At 36.1% G+C, this 20,257-nt stretch overlaps 1 protein-coding gene across 6 annotated transcripts in view; it reads left to right on the forward strand.

Annotated features, from left to right (window-relative positions):
• Positions 1–20,257, forward strand: part of GRM8 (glutamate metabotropic receptor 8) — an 826,045-nt gene that overhangs the window by 722,545 nt on the left and 83,243 nt on the right. For all 6 annotated transcript variants that reach the window (XM_053657130.1, XM_053657129.1, XM_053657131.1 and 3 more), the window contains one exon: positions 10,325–11,260. In XM_053657130.1, the coding sequence (XP_053513105.1) occupies positions 10,325–11,260 (936 nt within the window). The remainder of the gene's footprint in view (positions 1–10,324; positions 11,261–20,257) is intronic.

Consider the following 20,257-nt stretch of genomic DNA (forward strand, 5'->3'; position numbering starts at 1 on the left):
CAAAGAAAAAAATATATAGTGGTTGAGACTGGGTATGAAATCCAACTGAGCAGAATTAAATTAATCAAGAAGAAAACTCCTTAGCCAGTAGTGCATACATTTTTTAGACATGATGAGCTTTATTGCTCAAACTTTGGCTTTATCTGTCAGTGTTTGGTCAGCAGTTTATTGGAAATGTTGTACTAGTTGTCAAGAAACAAAATCAGGATTGAAGTGGAGCAATGACATTTGAAGCCAGGGAGTAGGAGGGATGTCTGATAGATAAAGTTAGGTTAGGAAACATTAAGGACAGAGTCCAGAGAACCAAAAAAGAATACCTACTGTCATTCATGACAGCAGGAGAGAAACAATAGTCATAGTGCTTCCAGATGTTAAGAAAGGAGTGTTTAAAAAAAAAAAAAGATGAATTGAGGAGAGGCCATGGATTTTAATACTGATGATTTTTCTTGTAGAATGTCTAAGATGAGTACACTGGAAAAACTAGTTTGCGTGAGGATGATGGTGCGGGGGGCAGAGAGAGAAAGAACAGAGGGAATATAGTAGCTGAAGAATATAGTAGCTGTGACACAAAGTATTTTCAAGGTTTGAGATATCAGGATATGTTTATAAGGCATTATTATATATTATATTACATCACACTGCATTATATTATATTATGGGATCATATAGGTATATATTATATTTTATATTAAATGTAGTTTTTCTAATTGCCATCCCCTTTTTGTATCTATGGTTACATCTATAATTTCAGAATTAAGGCTGTGTCTTTGAGTCCTTTCTTCCTCCTTCCCCACAATTTAGACTTGTCAGCTATCTGTAAATTGTATTGTCTATCCCATAAAAACTATTCTTGAACAATGTTTCTAACTAACTCACCACTATTCTGTCTTCTTAATATTTAATGTATGTCTTTATTATTACTAATTCTTTCCTCTATTTTTCTTAGTTTATGTTATATATTTGCTTCATTTCTAGAGTTGACTAATAACTTCATTTATTTTTATTATTTCTTATTTTATAATATATACTTGTCCTAAGTACAGAACAAGTATGCAGTGTGCTCAGTTTTTAAAATTTCTGTATGACACTAATTGCAATGTTGGCTTACTTTTTTTACTGAATTTATTGGAATGACCCTGGTTAACAAAATTATACAGGTTTCAGGTGCACAATTCCATAATACATCATCCGTGCACTATTCTTGTTCACCACCCCAAGTCCAGTCTCCCCGTCCATCACCATTTATTCCCCAGACCCTCCTGCCCATCCCCTGCTCCACTCTCCCCCTATAATCACAACACTGTTGTCCCTGTCCATGAAATTTTTCCCTTTATTGTTTTTTTTGCTCAATACCAGCCCCCACTCCTAGCATCCCATCACCTCCCCCCATGATAGCTGTCAGCCTGCTCTCTGAGTCTGTCTCTATTTTGATTGTTCATTCATTTTTTTCACTAGATTCTACATGTAAGTAAAATCATATGGTACTTGGCTTTTGACTGGCTTATTTCACTTAGCGTAATGGTTTATAGGTCCATCCTTGCTGCTGCAAGAATTAGGATTTCATTTTTTAAGGCTGAGTGATAATTCATTGTTGTAAATGTACCACATCTTTTTATCTTCATCTACTGATGGGCAGACACATGGGCTGATTCCAAATATTGGCTATTGTAAATAACACTACAATGAACATATGGGTGGGTAGATTCAATCAAATTCATGTTTTAGGTTTCTTCAGATATATTCTCAGATGGGAAATCACTGGTTAATAAGGCAGTTCCATTGAGGTAACTTCATACTTTCCACAGTGGCTGCACCAGTCTTCATTTCCACCAATAGTGCATGAGGGTTCCCTTTTTACCACATCCTCCCCAACACTTGTTTGTTGATTTATTCGTGATAGCCATTCTAACAGATGTACAGTGATATCTGATTGTGGTTTTAATTTGCATTTCTTTGATGATTAATGATGTTAAGCATCTTTTCATATATCTATTGGCCGTCTGTATGTCCTCTTTGGAGAAGTGTCTATTGAGGACTTTTGTCCATTCTTACTTGGATTGATTTTTTGTATGTGTTGAGTTTTATAAGTTTTTTAAAAATAAATTTTGGGCCCTGGCTGGTGTAGCTCAGTGGATTGAGCGCGGGCCTGCGAACCAGACAATCGCGGTTCGATTCCCAGTCAGGGCACATGCCAGGGTTGCAGGCAGGTTCCCTGCAGGCCAGTTCCCAGCAGGGGATGCACGAAAGGCAACCATACATTGATGTTTCTCTCCCTCTCTCCTTCCCTTCCCCTCTAAAGATAAATAAATAAAATAAAAAATAAAAATAAATAAATAAATAAATTTTGGATATTAATCCACTAGTTGATATATCAGCAAATATGTTCTTCCATTCATTGGGTTATCTTTTCATTTTGGTGATGATTTCCCTGGCTGTGTAAAAACCTTTTTAGTTTGATATAGTCTCATTTGTGTATATTTTTTTGTTTCCCTATCCTGAGGACATAAGATAAAAATTATTGCCATAATAAATATGCAATAATTTATTGCCTATGTTTTTTGTAGGATTTTTGTGGTTTTGAGTCTAATATTTGTTTTAATTCCTTTTGAGTTTATTCTTGTATATGGAGTAGAAAGGTTTAGTTTCACCTTTTTTTTGCATGTATCTGTCCAGTTTTCCCAATAGCATTTATCGAATAGACAGTCTTTACCCTATTGTATGTTTTTGCTTCCGTTGTCATATATTAATTAAACATGAAGGTGTGGGTTTATTTCTGGGTTCTCTATTCTGTTCCATTTATTGATATTTCTGTTTTTCTGGCAATACCATGCTATTTTGATTACTATGGCCTTAACATATAGTTTGACATCAGGCAGCATTATTACTCCAGCTTTGTTCTTCTTTCTCAAGATTGTTGTGGCTATTTGGATTCTTTTGTGGTTCCATACAAACTTTTAGAATATTTTCCAGTTTTGTGAGTTACACCATTGTTATATCGATAGGAATTGCACTGAACCTATAGATTACTTTGTAGAATGGGCCTTTTACTGATGGTAATTCTTTGCATCTATGAACACAATATATGCCTTCACTTGTTTGTAGATTCTTTGATTTCTTTCTTCAGTGCTTTATAATTTTTCAAGACCAGGTCTTTTATATCCATGGTTAAATTTACTCATATGCATGTTGGCCATTCATACACCTTCTTTGGAGAAATTTTTCTTGAATTCTTTTGCTTACTGTAATTGGAGTATTTTTCTTTTAACTGTTTAATTCTAATTTAATTTAATTTGAAAAATGAATCCTGGATACAAGTCTCTTAATCAGATATATGATTTAAAAATATATTTGTCCATTCAGTGCGTTTTTTCACTTTCTTAATGACATCTGTTGGAAAACAAAAGTATTTAATATTGTCCTGGCCGGTGTAGCTCAGTGGATTGAGTGTGGGCTTGCAAACCAAAGGGTTGCTGGTTCGATTCCCAGTCAGAGCAAACCTAAGGGTCACTGGTTCGATTCCCAGATCTGGGCTGTAGGCTAGATGCACAGTTGGGGGCATGTGAGAGGCAACCACACATGGATGTTTGTCTCCCTCTCTTTCTTTTCCTCTTCCCCTCTAAAAAAATTAATAAAATCTTTTTTAAAAAGTATTTAATAATTGATGAAATTTAATTTTTTAATTTTAATTTTGTTACTTATGCTTTTGGAGTCATGTCTTGCCCTGGCACCATTTGTTGAATAGATTATTCTATCTTCGTTGAATTTACTTGGCATCTTTATCAAAAATCAATTGACTATACATGTAAGGTTCACAATTTTATTTCATTGCTTTGTCTATCTTAATGCCAGTAGTATTCTTTTATGAATACAGTATATTTTTACTATGTTTTAAAATCAGAAACTGTGCCCTGGCTGGAAGAGCTCAGTGAATTGAGCATGGACCTGTGAACCAAAGGGTCACTGGTTCGATTCCCAGTCAGGGCACATGCCTGGGTTATGGGCCAGGTCCCCAGTTGGGGTCATGTGAGAGGTAACCACACATTGATGTTTCTCTCCCTCTCTCTAAAAAGAAATAAATAAAAAAATTTAAAGATTTTATTTATTTATCTTTAGAGGGGAAGGAAAGGAGAGAGGGAGAAAAATATCAGTGTAAGGTTGCCTCTTGTGTGTCCCCTGCTGGGACCTGGCCTGCAACCCAGGCATGTGCCCTGACTGGGAATCGAACTGTGATCCTCTGGATTGCAGGCCTGTGCTCAATGCGCTGAGCTACACCAGCCAGGGCAATAAATAAATTTTTTTTTAATTAAAAAATAAAATCAGAAATTGTGAATTCTTCATTCTTGTTCTTACTTTCAAGTCTATTCTGAGTCCCTTCATTTTTGTATAAATTTTAGGATCAGTGTGTCAATTTCTGTAAAGAAAGCATATGGAATTTTCATAGAGATATGTTAACTCTGTCAATCAATTTAGGGAATATTTCCATTTTAGCAATATTAAATTTTCTGATGCATGAACATGGTATTTATTTTTCATTTATTTAGGCTTTTCATTTTTTAAAATGATATTTTCAGTTTTTAGTGAAAAAAAACCTTGTATTTCATGTGTTAAGTTTATTCCTAAGTGTTTTAGTTTTTGAGTTATTATAAATAAGATTTTCTTAATTTCATTTAAAATTATCTTTTCAAATAGAAGTGTTTGTAGTTTTAAAGGTTATGTAGATCTGTGATATCACATAAAACCAGAGTTTCAATTTGAGGATCATCTCATATATATTAGATTTAAGTGAAATAAGTCAGGCAGTGAAAGACAAATACCATATGATGTCATTTATGAGTGGAATCTAATCAACAAAACAAACAAGTGAGCAAAATAGAATCAGAGACATGGATGTAAAGAAAAAACTGACAGTGAATAGAGGGGTGGGGGTGAGAGGGATTACAGAGGAAAGAAGGGGAAGGGGCAAGTCAAGGAACATGAATAAAGGACTAATAGGTACGGACAATAGGAGGGGATTGACTGTGGGAGTAGCTGCCGTGGGGCAAGGGAGAGCAATGGGGAAAAGGGAGGACAACTCTTACTGAACCACAATGAAAGTAAAAATTTCTTAACATAAAAATTAAACCTGCTTTCCACTTCAAACAGAAGTATAAAGCTGTGTATGGCACAAATAAATTGGATGAATATTAAGGAAGCGATATACATATCAAGAAACCTTATTTCCAGTTACATTATCAAATTAACTGGGCAATATATACTCATTCCCATATGAATCATATGATTCGCAAAATATAATGCCAAACTTCAAGATTTTAAGTATTCAAACTAATTAAGTGCATTTGTTACGTCTATTGATTATACTGAAATTAATAAGTAAAGCTTTATGAAAATACCCAGTTTCACTGTAAATGTTTGCATATAATCTGCCATCACAAAGGTCAGATGGAGACTTGAGTTTTGAATACTGGGGTGGCAAACTAGTCACCAAAATGGTTATTAATAAATAATATGCTTACTTATAGAGTGAGATAAGAACTAATTAAGAATGATATGGCTAGGTATCAATTATCTGTATTCCATTTAAAGTTCTCTCACATGTTAGTAATCATATTAATGAATCACATTAATATGTGAAAAAAACACTGTAATAGAGGTATTTCATTGAGTGAGAATTTTAAAATGAATACTGGAAATGAGTTATTATAATGGGTCTTTTCATTGGAAAATATCCTTGTAGCACTGTTTTTCAGGCATTATTAAAACTACACAGAAGATAATTGTTCTATAAAATAACATCTACTTAAAGACTTTAGGAAGCATTCTCTATGTTGATTGGTCTGGAAAGGATTAAAAAATGTAAGCACACTCAGAAATTTTTTGTTTTGTGGTTATAATAATAACAATTTGACAGCTTACAGAATGAATCGCTGTTGGTGATCACTATCAAGATAGGAGTGGGCTATGGTTTTCTCCCTGTAAGATCTATCTCTAGAACTATCATCCATTTCTTGGGCTATGTATTTTAGATAGAAAACATCCTAATCAGAATAATGTCAAAAACTAGGATGACACATTTTAAATATTTCTCGATATTATGAAAGTATTGTTAAAATTGTAAGTACTTTTAGAGATACAAACTGATCCATGTACATATAAATTATATGATGTCTGTAACTTTCTTCAAAATAATACTAAAACAGATGAAACAAGATTAGTAATGCATTGACAAACATTGACATGGATGATGGATATATGTGGGTTCACTGTATTATTTTCTCTACATGTTTACATGTTTAAAATTTTCCATAATAAAATATTTTTAATTGCATGGATAAGGCTTTTCTTTGTACTCATTATGAAAGATGGTATAATTTATACATAGCAGTGCAGAATCATTGGATGATCCTTGTTTATGCTTTGCAACAGTTATGAAAATTAGTTTAATTTACTCTCAAGCAATATTATTTTTAATCAACATTTAACAACATATATAAAATAATTTGTCTCAAATATTAATGTATTTACAAGATCCTGATTCAAATATGTGCTAATTCCCTTTTTTGCAATGGATATTGATTGGTTATCAATATTTGACATCAAAATATAGTATATAGATAAATAGATTCCTTGGTGAAAATGGAGTTATATATATTTAAAAATATATACTTAATATTTTTACTAAAATATACTTAGTGTCTTCATTATATTAAAAAAGCCACATGTATTACTTGAACACACTGTATTTTACTTAAAGAAAATTGACAACTATTTCAAAATTGTGATATTTTCCATTATCTTATCATTTTATTTTTTACTTATAAAAATTATTTTTCTTTAGCTTAGTACACAGAAAACTGGTAAAGGAAAACTTAACATTTAGCTAATAATGATAAATATTCTATGTGATAGGGCTTATCTAGTATAAGTATATTTATTTGTTAACAAGTTAACTTGAAAATAAAGTGTATAGGAATTAAAATGTGGTTAGACCAGCTCACCTTTAAGATCTTTACCAATCTTGAAGTTTAACGTTTCTGACGTATTTTTAGTTGCCTTTTTTACAGTAACATCATAAATCTAGAGAAGCCCCAAACAAAATGCAATTTTGGTTTTACAATAATTAGCTTGGAAACATAACCTTCAAAAAAGTATTTTATTATCTTATATGAGTCCATTATGGTGTAAAATCAATAATTTAGCTACTCACTGGAGCTTTTCATTTTTCTCAGTATTTTTTAGAGAAGCCACTATATGCTTCCCATTTAACTTTTTTTCTTTCCTACTGGGATCCTATAAGAAAATATAATAACTTTCTAAATCATTAAAACCTAATGGAAAATTAGGGTTATGACAGATTGCTTTTCCTCTGTGGTAACATACAGGGTAGATATAATGGTCTTGAGCTCCCATAAGACACATGAAGTAGCGTCTACTTTCTCAAGGGAGGATGTTTGAAATTAAACATGAATGAATTCACTACTCCACAAAGGGGAGGTCTGACAGCCCTCTGCAAGTATTGAGCTTGGGGACTATAATTCTCTGCCCTTAACCATTGACTTCACATTCAAGAAAGGAAAGCATTTTTGAGTAGTAGGTATATCTATTCATGAGAACAATCCCAGTCGCATAGTTCCCAAAGAGAGGCAATCTCAAGAGTGACAACAGGATAGTGCTGACAGTGGACACTTTGGAACATTATTCAGGTGTATGACAGCTGACACTGGATGTGCCTTCTGGATAGATTCTCACTACCTTCCTATACTGGTGGTGGTCACAGAGTAGGTAAGCTTAATTTGAACTCTATTTATTTTCTATTGCTGCATAACAACCCCCAAATTTAGCAGTTTAAAACAATGAACTTAAAAAAAATCAGACGCAGTTTCTGTAGATCAGAAATTCAGGAACAGATTAGCTGGGTTACTCTGGCTCAGGGTCTCTCAGGAGCTTGTAGTTAAGGTATCAGCTGGGCAATTATCTCAAGGCTTGAATGGACTCAGACATTCACTTTGCAGGTGGCTTCCTCCTTCGCATGGTCAGTGGGTGCTGGCTGTCAGCAGGAGGCCTCAGTTCCTTTCCATAGGGATACTCGAAAGTTCTCATGGAGTGAGAGATCCAAGACAGCAAGTCAGAAGCCAAAATTTCTTTTATGACTTAGCCTCGGAAGTCACATACGAGCACTTCTGGAATATATTGTTGTTTACACTAGTCAGCCCTAACGGAAGGTGGGAGAGGACTACATGAGTGCAGGAATTCTGAGAGATGAGGTTACTGGGGTCATCTTGGAGCCAGACTACCACAGAATATGGTAATTCCTCTTTGGGGTGGTTGATAGAGCTGGTCTTGAGAAAAGAAGCTATTTTGTTGTTGTTATTGTTTTGGTTTTTAAAAAATCTTTTAGCTCCCCATTTCTGTGCATCTTCATGCAACCCTCTATTTCCAGATCGCAGTACTTTCAGGTTGGCTCCTGAGTCCTCAGGGCTGTGCTGGGGCAGCCTCCCGATCACAGATTCAACAGATCTTTGGGGCAAGTTATGTGTCAGTACCTGTTTGTTCACATCAGTGAAAAAAACCACTCCTATCATAGAGTTTACCTTTTCTAGCAGCTTCTTTCCTTATCTCCTATGATCCATAATTTCCAGTTTTCTCCTATTAGCAGTCTGACGAAATTACTATGTATCTGATAAAGTAAATGTGATATTATGGTTTTTAATAAGAAATATATACTTTGTCATCAATCCCGTTCCTGGCACAGAGCTCCTAAAACACTTGGAATTTTCTGTGATTAGAGCATTCATTGTGTCTTTTGTTATGTTAATAAGGTGACTTTGGAAAGTCCTTAGGTAACTAAGGATGAGAGCTGGTTTCCAGGGTGTCCAACCGTGTGATTAGAGGATTGGAATTCATAATCCTATCCCAGACCTTTGTCCTCTCCCCAGGAGGGGCACAGGGGCTCAAGGTTGAATCACTCTCCAATGGCTAGTGATTTAATGAATCATTAATCAATATGTAATGAAGCCCCCATCAACACCAAGAAAGATGGGTTAGGAGAGCTCCTGGGTTGGTGAAGAGGTGCGGATTTGGGGAGAGTGGTATACTCAGAGAGTATGGAAGTTACTTGTACTTTCCACATACCTTGCCTTCTTCATTGCTTCTGTCTGGCTGTTCCTGGGTTATATCCTTTTATAATAAACCAGTGACCTCATAAGTAAAATACTTCTCTGAGTTCTGTGAATGACTTGAACACACAGTAGGGGTTGTTGGAAACTCTAATTTATAGTAGGTTGGTCAGAAATACAGGTGACTGACTGGACTTAAAATTGTTCCCTAAAATTGAAGGGATATAATCCTATAGGACTGAGCACTTAACTTGTGGAATCTGATGCTATTTCCAGGTAGATAATGTTGGAATTGAGCTGACTAGTAGGACATGAGGCTGGGGTCCAAGAATTGCTTGGTGGTATGGGAAACTCCTCCCTTCCACCCCACAAACATTAGAATTGCATCCAGAAATTTTAGTAAACAAATTAAAGGTAAGAAGTCACTGAGTAGCATTTTAATTTAATAGAGGTATTTAGTGATTTAATCCAAAAGAGGCCCTGAGGCAGATACTAAGCACAAATGGAGAACGATCTCATTTGTATCAGTTTCACTTCTTTCTGCCGCCTATACAACTACTCTTGTTCAGTGGAAAACATTACCATCCAGCTATCTCATGCAGCATGGTGTTTTCAGTGTGGAAATGCAAGACTGAGAAATATATATATTTCAAGCTTAAACAGGGGCAAAAACATTAATATAGTTATCACTATAAACACACGAGAAGTATCAGAGTAGCTAGTTTTGCCATTTCCTTTCAAAATTGACACTGTGGTTTGCATTTCTGCAAAAATAGTATAAAGACAGTATGGTAGTGTATGTGTGTGTGTGTGTGTGTATATATATATATATCTCCTAAGCCAATGTTTGAGGGATTCTGGAATTTATACCTGTGATTAGCCCTAAAACATCTTTCCATGGGACTTTTTCTTTTTTCGAGCTTTAACTCTGTTTGGGCCAATAAATCTTTCCATGAATGTCATATTAGTCAACATGGAAAAGGTAAATGGAAACTAATGACACTCATCAAGTTGATGATGTGAATGATTTATTGGACCCAATCATTTAACACTTTCATAAAGTCAATATCAGGGAAAGACACTGGGCTCTTACTATGGTGAACTGTTTTTGTACTGTCAACATTCGGTGATTTATTACAAACCTGTAGCTAGGATTAAGATATTATAAATGGGGGGAAAATGGAAGGCTCATTAATTTTTTCTACCCACAGGTGGAAGACATGCAGTGGGCTAAGGGAGAACACATCCAGCCAGCGTCTGTCTGCAGCCTGCCATGTAAGCCCGGGGAGAGGAAGAAAACGGTGAAAGGAGTCCCTTGCTGCTGGCACTGTGAGCGCTGTGAAGGTTACAACTACCAGGTGGATGAGCTCTCCTGCGAACTTTGCCCTTTGGACCAGAGACCAAACGTCAACCGCACAGGCTGCCAGCTTATCCCCATCATCAAACTCGAGTGGCATTCTCCCTGGGCTGTGGTGCCTGTGTTTGTTGCAATACTGGGAATCATCGCCACCACCTTTGTGATCGTGACCTTTGTCCGCTATAATGATACTCCTATTGTGAGGGCTTCAGGACGCGAACTTAGTTACGTGCTCCTAACAGGGATTTTCCTCTGTTATTCAATCACCTTTTTAATGATCGCAGCACCAGATACAATCATATGTTCCTTCCGACGGATCTTCCTAGGACTGGGCATGTGTTTCAGCTATGCAGCCCTTCTTACCAAAACAAACCGAATCCACCGAATATTTGAGCAGGGGAAGAAATCCGTCACGGCACCCAAGTTTATTAGTCCAGCATCCCAGCTGGTGATCACATTCAGTCTCATCTCCATCCAGCTCTTGGGAGTGTGTGTCTGGTTTGCTGTGGACCCTCCACACATCATCATTGACTATGGAGAACAGCGGACTCTGGACCCAGAGAACGCCAGGGGAGTGCTCAAGTGTGACATTTCTGACCTCTCACTCATTTGCTCACTGGGGTACAGTATCCTCTTGATGGTCACTTGCACTGTTTATGCCATTAAAACGAGAGGCGTTCCAGAGACTTTCAATGAAGCCAAACCTATCGGATTTACCATGTATACCACCTGCATCATTTGGTTAGCCTTCATTCCCATCTTTTTTGGTACAGCCCAGTCAGCAGAAAAGGTAAGTGCAAGAAAAGTATTTGTCAACCCTTTCCTGGGATTTAGTTTTTTCTTCAAGATGCTTTCTCACCTTTCTTTTTGGTTCACTTATATTCTTTCAAGATGATTCAATCTGTGTTATTCTTATTTAGAAATACACACACATACACACACTATATTATTTAGGGTCACTTTGCTTTGATGTGTGTTGACTGAGGCTGATCTCCCAGGAAGAGACTTCCATATGTCCTCACCAAGACTGGAGATGGTCAGAGCTCACATCACTTTCTGAGTCTCTCTTCCCAGCTCTCTTCTCTACTAACATAACTGTTGTTTTTCAAATGTTGATTAAAAGAGGAAGGAAGGAAGAAAGGGCAAACATGACTCACAGGTGAGAGCTGTCCCAGAGATATTTCAATTCCTGACAAATGCCTCTATTTCTGGATCTCATTTGATGTTTTTAGTTACAGAGGGAAGTGTTATAGTAAAACAACAAAAATGAATTGAAACCATCTTACTATTTCTCCTCAACCTCCAGTTTTATTGCTTTTGCACTTGTGGAGGGTGATGATAAGGTATTAAAGACAACAATGGGCAATTATACAAAGCAGTTTATAATGTTTTAGAAGCTAGGGATCAATGGAATCTCCCAGAAGAATTTTCATGTGTCACTATTAACCCTTTCCACATAAACCACGGTGAGTAAAGAACATCTCTTGTGAAAGACAGTGTGAATGGAAATGGATGTATGCAGTTCAATGTACAGAAAAGCAGAGAACTAATGTTAACCATGAATTCCAAGGTTTGGGCAGCATGCTAAAGAAAAGTTGGTTTGTGAAGTAAGAGCAAACCTATATATAATGGATAGCCCTTCAGCTCAATGTGTATATGAGAAAGTTCTTTTCTCAGAGGGAGGACTTCAAGATTGTTCCATCTTCCAACATCTAAAGTCATGAGGAAATCATTCAAGCATTCTGGGGGCAATTCCATTACCTAGTCTCTAACATTCCAGGTGAGGTCATGCATGGCTTTAAAAATCCCAACGAATTCAGAGGAAAAAGTATTCAATAAGAGCACGGAGAGCTCATTAGTATGAACATTCATCCCTTGCTAGATCGATGTAGCCTGCAACCATGTCTGGATGGAAATGTACTTCAGCAAACTAGTTGTTGAGTAGAGAGAACTCCTGTGGGTTCCAGACCTGTGCCCTTTCATGACTGGCACAGACGATGGAGGTCCATGAATATTTGATGTAGGACCAAGCATAGGGCAGAAAAGAAAGTAAGATAGTTTGGGGCTCTAAACCTAAAAACTAGAAACCATTATATTTTGACATATTCAGATAAGAATTTATTAGCATCAAATGTGTAAATTGAGCTTAGGAAATAATTCGTGAGTTGGAAAATAAGTTTCTCAATACTTATTGGGTTAGTTTGATATGGTTAATTGTCCTAATCAAGACAAAACAAATACTGCATTATGTGACAATTAATAACATATACTTAAGTGGTATTTGTGTTTGAACCTGGGCCTGCCTTTTTTCTATATTCTATTTTATCTGGAGTAGGCCGCAAGTAGTTTATTTTGCTTTTGTGGACAATAAATATTTAGCTAAACAAAGTCTTCTGAGTTCTGACATCTAACTTTCTCCTTTTTTTCTATCTCTTTCTTTATACTTTATAAATTACAGCCTACTCCAATTTTTCATATTGTGACTTCCAGCGTTGTAGAGAGGTATAGACACAATGCTAATAAGATTTTTTTCTATTCATATAAGTCTTTCAGTGCCTGATTTTTAGTATAAATAAAATCCTGGTCCTACATCAGGCTATTGGATAGCATAATTGTAGTTAAAGCATGCATCATTCTAACAAGTTCTTTAAAGGTAATGAAAAAGAAAAAGAACCATTATCTCTCAGGACAAAAACTCTACAGTTGCAGCTGCCTCCGAGGAGCAGTAACAGGGAAAGTAAGAGTTTGAGGATGAAATGGACTCATGCATGTGCCAGGGGATGGAGGCTGCTGGTGCTGCTGAGCCTGCAGGAACTGTACATCCTTCTAAAAACCCGAGTTCAGTGTGTATATTCATAGGGGGAGGTAAATCCATGCCTGTAGAGAGATGACTGAATGTGGCTAGACAAAATTTCTTTTTATTTCTTAGCTTTGTGGGATCAAAACAAGTTAGAGAAACATAGTGTAAGACAAATTATAATGTTAATTGGAATTTATTTTGTATTTATTATATGATACAACATGGGAAAGACTAAGTCAAAAAGAAACACTAATTCTAGAAATTTTCAGAATATTTTAGTCTGGGAGTTGCTGAATTTTGAGCAGCTCTACATCAAGACAAATTATAAGTAGATAAGATTTTGCTACTGAAGCGCTTTTTATAACACACTTTATGCATCATCCTAACACTTCACATTTGCTACCTGCTATTCTCTGTCAAAGCATTATTTATAACAATACACAACATGTCTTAGAATGATTACTTTCTCACATTGCTAAAATTACTGACACATATATTAAAAGTGAATAAAACTTTAATATCACTGAAAGAAGACTCTAAATAAGTTTTATTGACTTTGGAAGACCAAAGAGCTGGTCAGTCCTCCATGCTCACTTATAATGCTTAACCGATTAACCTCACCATTGTCAACTTGAAGTGTTTGCAACATCTAGGCAGCCCACATATCCATTAATTCAGCAGATCCTTATTGAGCATCATGTCCAGCATTGTGCTAATTATTGAGCCTGTGTCAGTCTGCTTTTCCTGAGACTTTCTTGTAAGGCTCAGTCTGGCTCCCAGCCGAAGCTGCCTCATGTCTGCCAGCACCAGCAAGATGCCGGCATCAAGGGCAAGAGCGGATCAGGCTCAAGGGCAAGAGAAGATAGTGAGGAGTCAGATCTGAGATGAAAAAGCACAGATGGGAACTATGAATGCTATAACTGTACATCAGTGACATCAAATTTATAGCATGGCAGACAGCAGAAGAGCAAAATTTCTTCTGGAATGTATTTAATTATGCTTTTTAGAGTAACGTCTACAGAAGAAAGCTTATCTAACCACATATGTTTCATTGAAGTTACAAGGAAACTAGGAATAAAAAGTAAAATTAATTGAATAATTTTGACAGATGATTCAGAAAACCTCTGTGTGTAGCATCAAGTTATAAAGGGACATTAGTAACATTCACAAAGATAGACAGCTCTCTCTCTCTTCAATGATAAAACTTTTTAAACTTGTTGACAACATTACAGATATCCCCTGCCCCCCTTCGTCATCCTCCACCCAGTCCCTGCCCTCCCTCTTAGCCACACTGTTTCTGTGTCCATGGGTTGCGAATACATGTTCTTCGGTTAATCTCTTCCAGTCCCCTTCCCTGCCGCACACCTACTTCCCTTCTGAGATCTGTCAGTGTCTTCCATGTTTCCATGTTTCTGGTTTTATTTTGTTCATCAGTTTGTTTTGCTCATTAAGTTCCACACATAAGTGAGATCATATGGTATTTGTCTTTCTCTGACTGGCTTGTTTTGCTCGGCATAATATTCTCCAGGGCTACCCATCCCATTCTTACAGCCATGTAGAATTCCATTGTGTAAATGCACCTCAACTTTTTTACCCACTCATCTACTGATGGGCACTTGGGCTATTGTAAGTAACACTATGATGAACAGGGGGCTCATATATTCTTTCTGATCAGTGTTTCTGGAATCTCAGGATGTATTCCCAGAAGTAGAATTGCTGGGTCAAAAGGAAGTATCATTTTATAATTTTTTGAGGAAATCCCATATGGTTTGGCTGCATTCCCACCAACAGTGTACTAGGGCCCCCTTTCTCCACATCCTTGCCAGCACTTGTTTGTTGATTTATTGATGATGGCTATTCTGACAGGTGTGAGATGGTATCTGATTGTGGTTTTAATTTGCATCTCTCTGATGATTAGTGATGTTGAGCATTTTTTTAGATATGTCTATTGGCCATCTGTATGTCCTCTTTAAAGAAATGACTGTTCAGGTCCTTTGCCATTTTAAAATTAGATTGTTTTTAATTTCTGCATATTCCTTTTTTCCCTGAATTTGAAATCAAGATGAATCATTCATATTTCAATAGATCTTAATGACATCATTTATTAGCTCTGTGCTTACTCCTACATTCTACTAGGTCATCATTTAAATGCACTTTTTCTTTTCATGTAGAAAAATAGTGTGAAGGAAGGGTGGGCTTCTGAGGCACGGAAATTGACTACCACTCTCATAATTGTGCTGAAAAGACAAGATTAAAATTTAACTAATATAATAGTCAGAAAATGCATCATCAGGGATGGTTGGGGTTTTCTTGTGATGACAAAAAAAATCTCTTAAACACATATTTTACCATCTATAATTGGTCTCATAAAACCAAGCTTGTCAGACAAGGGTTATGGCCCTGCCAGGCTCTGATGAGCACGCTGCTTCAGATGCAGTGTCAGACGGAAACAAACTCCAACACCCTCAAAGTGGAAAAGAAAATAAAACTCAACAATGTCGACACCCGGGAATGTCCCAGCCAGCCTTTCTTCCTCACCCTCTGGGTGCATCGTGCAGCCTCTATGCAGTAGTTCAAGTCAGAAACCTGGGAGTCGTCTTTGACTCATCCCCTTGCTCAGTCCCACCACTTTATTTCCTCCTCTAATTGTAAAATGGAATCTTTTATAAATTCATGGAGGGTAAGCAGTGTCTGATGTACGAGTATATCTGAATGGATATGTCTCTTAACCCAAGTCCTTTTATGTTACTATGCACTGAATAAGTGCCCATCCAATAAGTGAATGGAGTGCCTTGTACAATAACCATATACTAATATAAATGCTTATTTATGATTTAAATTAGACTGTAGCATATTGGGAATGTTATATATACATCTTATAGTGACCCCCATTACATATTTTTCTGAAAAATAGTATCTGATTTAAATAATGGGCCATGGACACTTGTTTTTAAAATTTTGTCATCATCTCTTATTCTGAAACAGACTGCTAAATATTTAGAGAGAAATGCAAAAAGGAACTATTCCAGTTGTCCTTAATTCTATCAAAAATACACAAAGTAAATGGGGATTAATCTGATTATTTAAATAATTTTACAATGCCATTCCTTCCTTGCTGCATCTGAATCTTGAAGGCCAGCAGAGCCTAGGAATGCAGAAATGGAAGGATGGAGTTAGGAGGAGCATGAATCAAATGCTGGCTCTGCTAGACAAACCGAGAAAAAGTAACCAAAGTAAAGCAATCACCTTCGACTGCACTCAGCCCTATTCTCAACCTAGAGCAGATTTGAGTTCATATCATGTAGGAAAGGGCAAGAAGATGATTAACTTCAAATGAAAGAGAAACAAACCAACAAATAAAAAACCCTTCTCTAGTCTCATTATGGGGTATTTGTATAATAGACCACATGGTAAGTTTACATATTAGTCTTGAGACCTGTGTAGCACATAACAGGCAATCAATAAATGTAGACTATTTCTGTAAGGCTATTATTCATGAGGGCAGAGACTTTATTTGGGTTGCTCACAATTTCGTTTTTGGCCCCTGGCATAAAACCAGGCCAGAATATGTTCTCAAAGTGCAGTTGTTTAATCACTGAATACATTCAAATTTAGCACATGACTCCCTCAATTTCTTCAGCCATTTGGTGCATGCCTATGCAGCACCCCACTGGAAGGGTTATTGCAAACAAAGGGACTTCCCTGAGAGTGTAGATCATATAGATGTTACAGCAGTTAAAGAGGAAGACAGAGCTGTAGGAGTAGGAGAAAGAGAGAAGAGAGTTCTTCCTAAATATAAATAATTGCTTTCATATATTTAGCAGAAAATACCGGAAGAGGCAAAGTGTCATCAGAAAGCAGTTGCTGAAATATTTAAGTTAAAATTTCAAAGTTGAATAACTCTAAAAGGATTTGTAAAAGAGATGGTTCTGAAAAGAATAAATAAAACTCCGCTTTTAAAGTAATAGCCCAGGTAAGAAAAGAACAGCCTGAGCAAACTGGAGTAAGAGTGTCAACATGACCTAGACAACAATGGAAGTGATTTTCAGAACAGGTCAAACCAGAGGTAGTTTCTAGCCACTCCTGCCCCCTAACATATCTTCACTTCCTTAGAATGGTGGGAAGTAGAGATGATTATTAACAGCCATCTCGTGTGTTTGCAATTGTTATACACTGTATAGCATTTTCTTTCCTCGTCACCTTGTCGTCATTTGAAGCTGATCTTTCTGAAGGTTTCATGATGTCCCATTATAGTTATAGAACTATTTTTGATATTGGAGTAGATAGTATACTGGGAAAGAATCATCATACCAGACAGTTGCAATCAACTCTGGAAGGGAAAAAACAAATTTAAAAAAAGAGAGAGAGAAGGAAGAAATAACAGGAAAAAAAAAAGTCTCATTTGTACACTCAGTTAAAACCACATGCTTCTGAAGATATAGAAGAAAAAGGTGAAATAAAGGGATTTTAAGGCACAATGTAAGCAAGCCTGTTAATTAGCTCTCTTAGGGAATGTTGCTTTAGCCAGGCTTATTTTGTTTCCAGTTGTGATTTATGTTACCACTATAGAAAATTACCTACTTATACATTTAGGGCAGTTCTTTCGGGGGATAGCTATCCTATTTGACAACGCAAAGAAATGCTTTCCCAATGAGCTTTGCTTAGACTCCATGATCCTTCATTCCAGGGCTCCGAGGAATCTGTGGGGCCTAGAACTACCTAAACAGTTAGTGAGATGGAGGTATTTTCATATTCATCTTTTTTAAATTAAAATTGAGTTTATAGAGTTTTAAGGTTTTATGCCCAAATTACAATAATTTAATTTACTAGGCAATCAATTAACCTGGGAACTTAGTCCTAAAACTAAATGGTTTAACTTTCTTAATATGATTGAAAATGTTAAAATACTGGACTTGATTAAGATTAAAACATGAATGTTTTCAGGGTGAGTAATGGCCATGACTATTTCAAAATGTTTAGGAGAATGTCATACAAATAGACTTATTTTTTCTACATAGACAGAACATTAGGACACCTCCGACTGCAGATTATACACAACAATGCAGTAACTAGTTTCCTTACATAACTTCAAATCACATTTTCCATGATTCAATGATGCTTATATCCCATGCAGCACACAGGGTGCCAGAAAGAGCAGATTGCAAGTAAATAGTTTCTTCTGGTTGTTACCAAAACATATTTTTATGTTGGGAATTAAGAAAAAAATCTAAGTGCTAAATCACATTGATTAGTACCACACATCCCAAAATGTAGAACAATATTTAACCAAAAATTAGTACAAATTTGAGGCTATTTAAAATAAATGCAAGCATATTTATTTGTATCATTACAAGAATATATATATATATATATATATATATATATACATACACATATACACACACACACACAAACTTAGCCTGGCTTTTGGTTCAAGATATGGCCTGGCTTTCAGTTCAATATACAGGACAATATATATATTGTCACGTATATCTCTTCATTCTACAATACAATTTAAAGGTGACAATACGATTAAAAAAAAGAAAAAGGGGAAAGAAAAGAAAAGGAAAAATGGAGGGACAGAATGATGGAGAGGTGAAGAAAGAAAAAGTGAGAGAGAGAGAGAGAGAGAGAGAGATTCTATTATTTTCGGACCCAGCATTGGTAAAACAATTTGAGACAATCCCTAAGAATAAGTTGAATGGGTCTGCTTTATGGAGAAATTAAAAGTGGAAAACCACAACCCCAGAGATGTAAGTGATTCTTACCATGGAAGTCACAAATAATTTCTAACTCTAAAGCCAACATAAATGTCTGAAGCAGGCACCGAGGGACAATCAAGAACATTATTTAAGGAGCTGCATTTCAAAATAGCTGGGCCAGTTAAGTACCCCACTTCCCCTCTCTTCCCTGACTTTACGTGTAGAAAGAGTACAGGTTAAAATTACAGAATTCTATTTTAAATAATGGGAATCATCTGAGGGTAGAATTATTTTATACTTCTAGTGTGGGGAATAAGTAAGGCACTGAGAGAGAAACACAGCAGAGTGTGAAGTAATTTCATTTTAGACAGGTACAGACAAATGGGAAATAGAAAATACAGAATCTACACAGGAGAGAAGTATGATAAATTCCTCAGCTCTGAGAATAAGTTCCTCCAGGGGTGGATCCCCAGCCACTTGCTTGCCCATATCGATGCATCTTTTAAGAGAAGCCACTCAGGTATGATAATCACTGACTTAACACAAACCCATCATCTTTTTTCCTGTCCAAGGAAAATTTATAATTCATCCTTATCAATTCACAGATCTGTCGATAAACTTGGTCCTTCAATTATAATTATACATTAATAGCCAAAATGTCATGATAACTGTAGAAAGTCAATAGCATAATTTTTAAAAGCCAGAAACTCCACAAAAAGCTAAATCAGAGGTAATTCAGAAAAACACAAGATCATTTTTAAAAAACAGAATTTTAATTACCACTTCAAAAGAGAATCAAGACACTATTGAACATACACATGTGCACATATTGCTGTGGGGAACATTAACTGAAGAATAAAAATAGGATCCTGGAAATTAAAAGTATGAATGTGAAAACGAAAAGCTGAACACAATGAGAGACTGAAACATAGGGTGGCTAGGGGTAAAGAGCAGAGCTCTGGAGGATAAAAGAAAAGGTAGAACCAAAATGAAAAGAAGAAAAAGGAAAACATGAGGAAAAGTTAGAACATATTGACTACTGATGCAGGATCCCAGTGTCTATCTAACAAACTTCTGAGAAGAAACAGAGAAAAAAGAAGAGGAAGAAAATATATTTAAAAAAATAAAAGAAGAAAGATTTCACTCATTAAAGAAAGATAACTCTGACAATTTAAAGGGCTATACATCTAGTAACATTTCAGTGATTGAGAGAAAATTCTAAGGCTTTAAGAGGGAAAGAGGAATGATAATCAAACCTGATACATAACACTGGATTCTAGAAAGC

Source organism: Artibeus jamaicensis, unplaced genomic scaffold (assembly GCF_021234435.1).
Source record: "Artibeus jamaicensis isolate MK-2021 breed Jamaican fruit bat unplaced genomic scaffold, CSHL_Jam_final scaffold_3307, whole genome shotgun sequence".
NCBI lineage: Eukaryota > Metazoa > Chordata > Mammalia > Chiroptera > Phyllostomidae > Artibeus > Artibeus jamaicensis.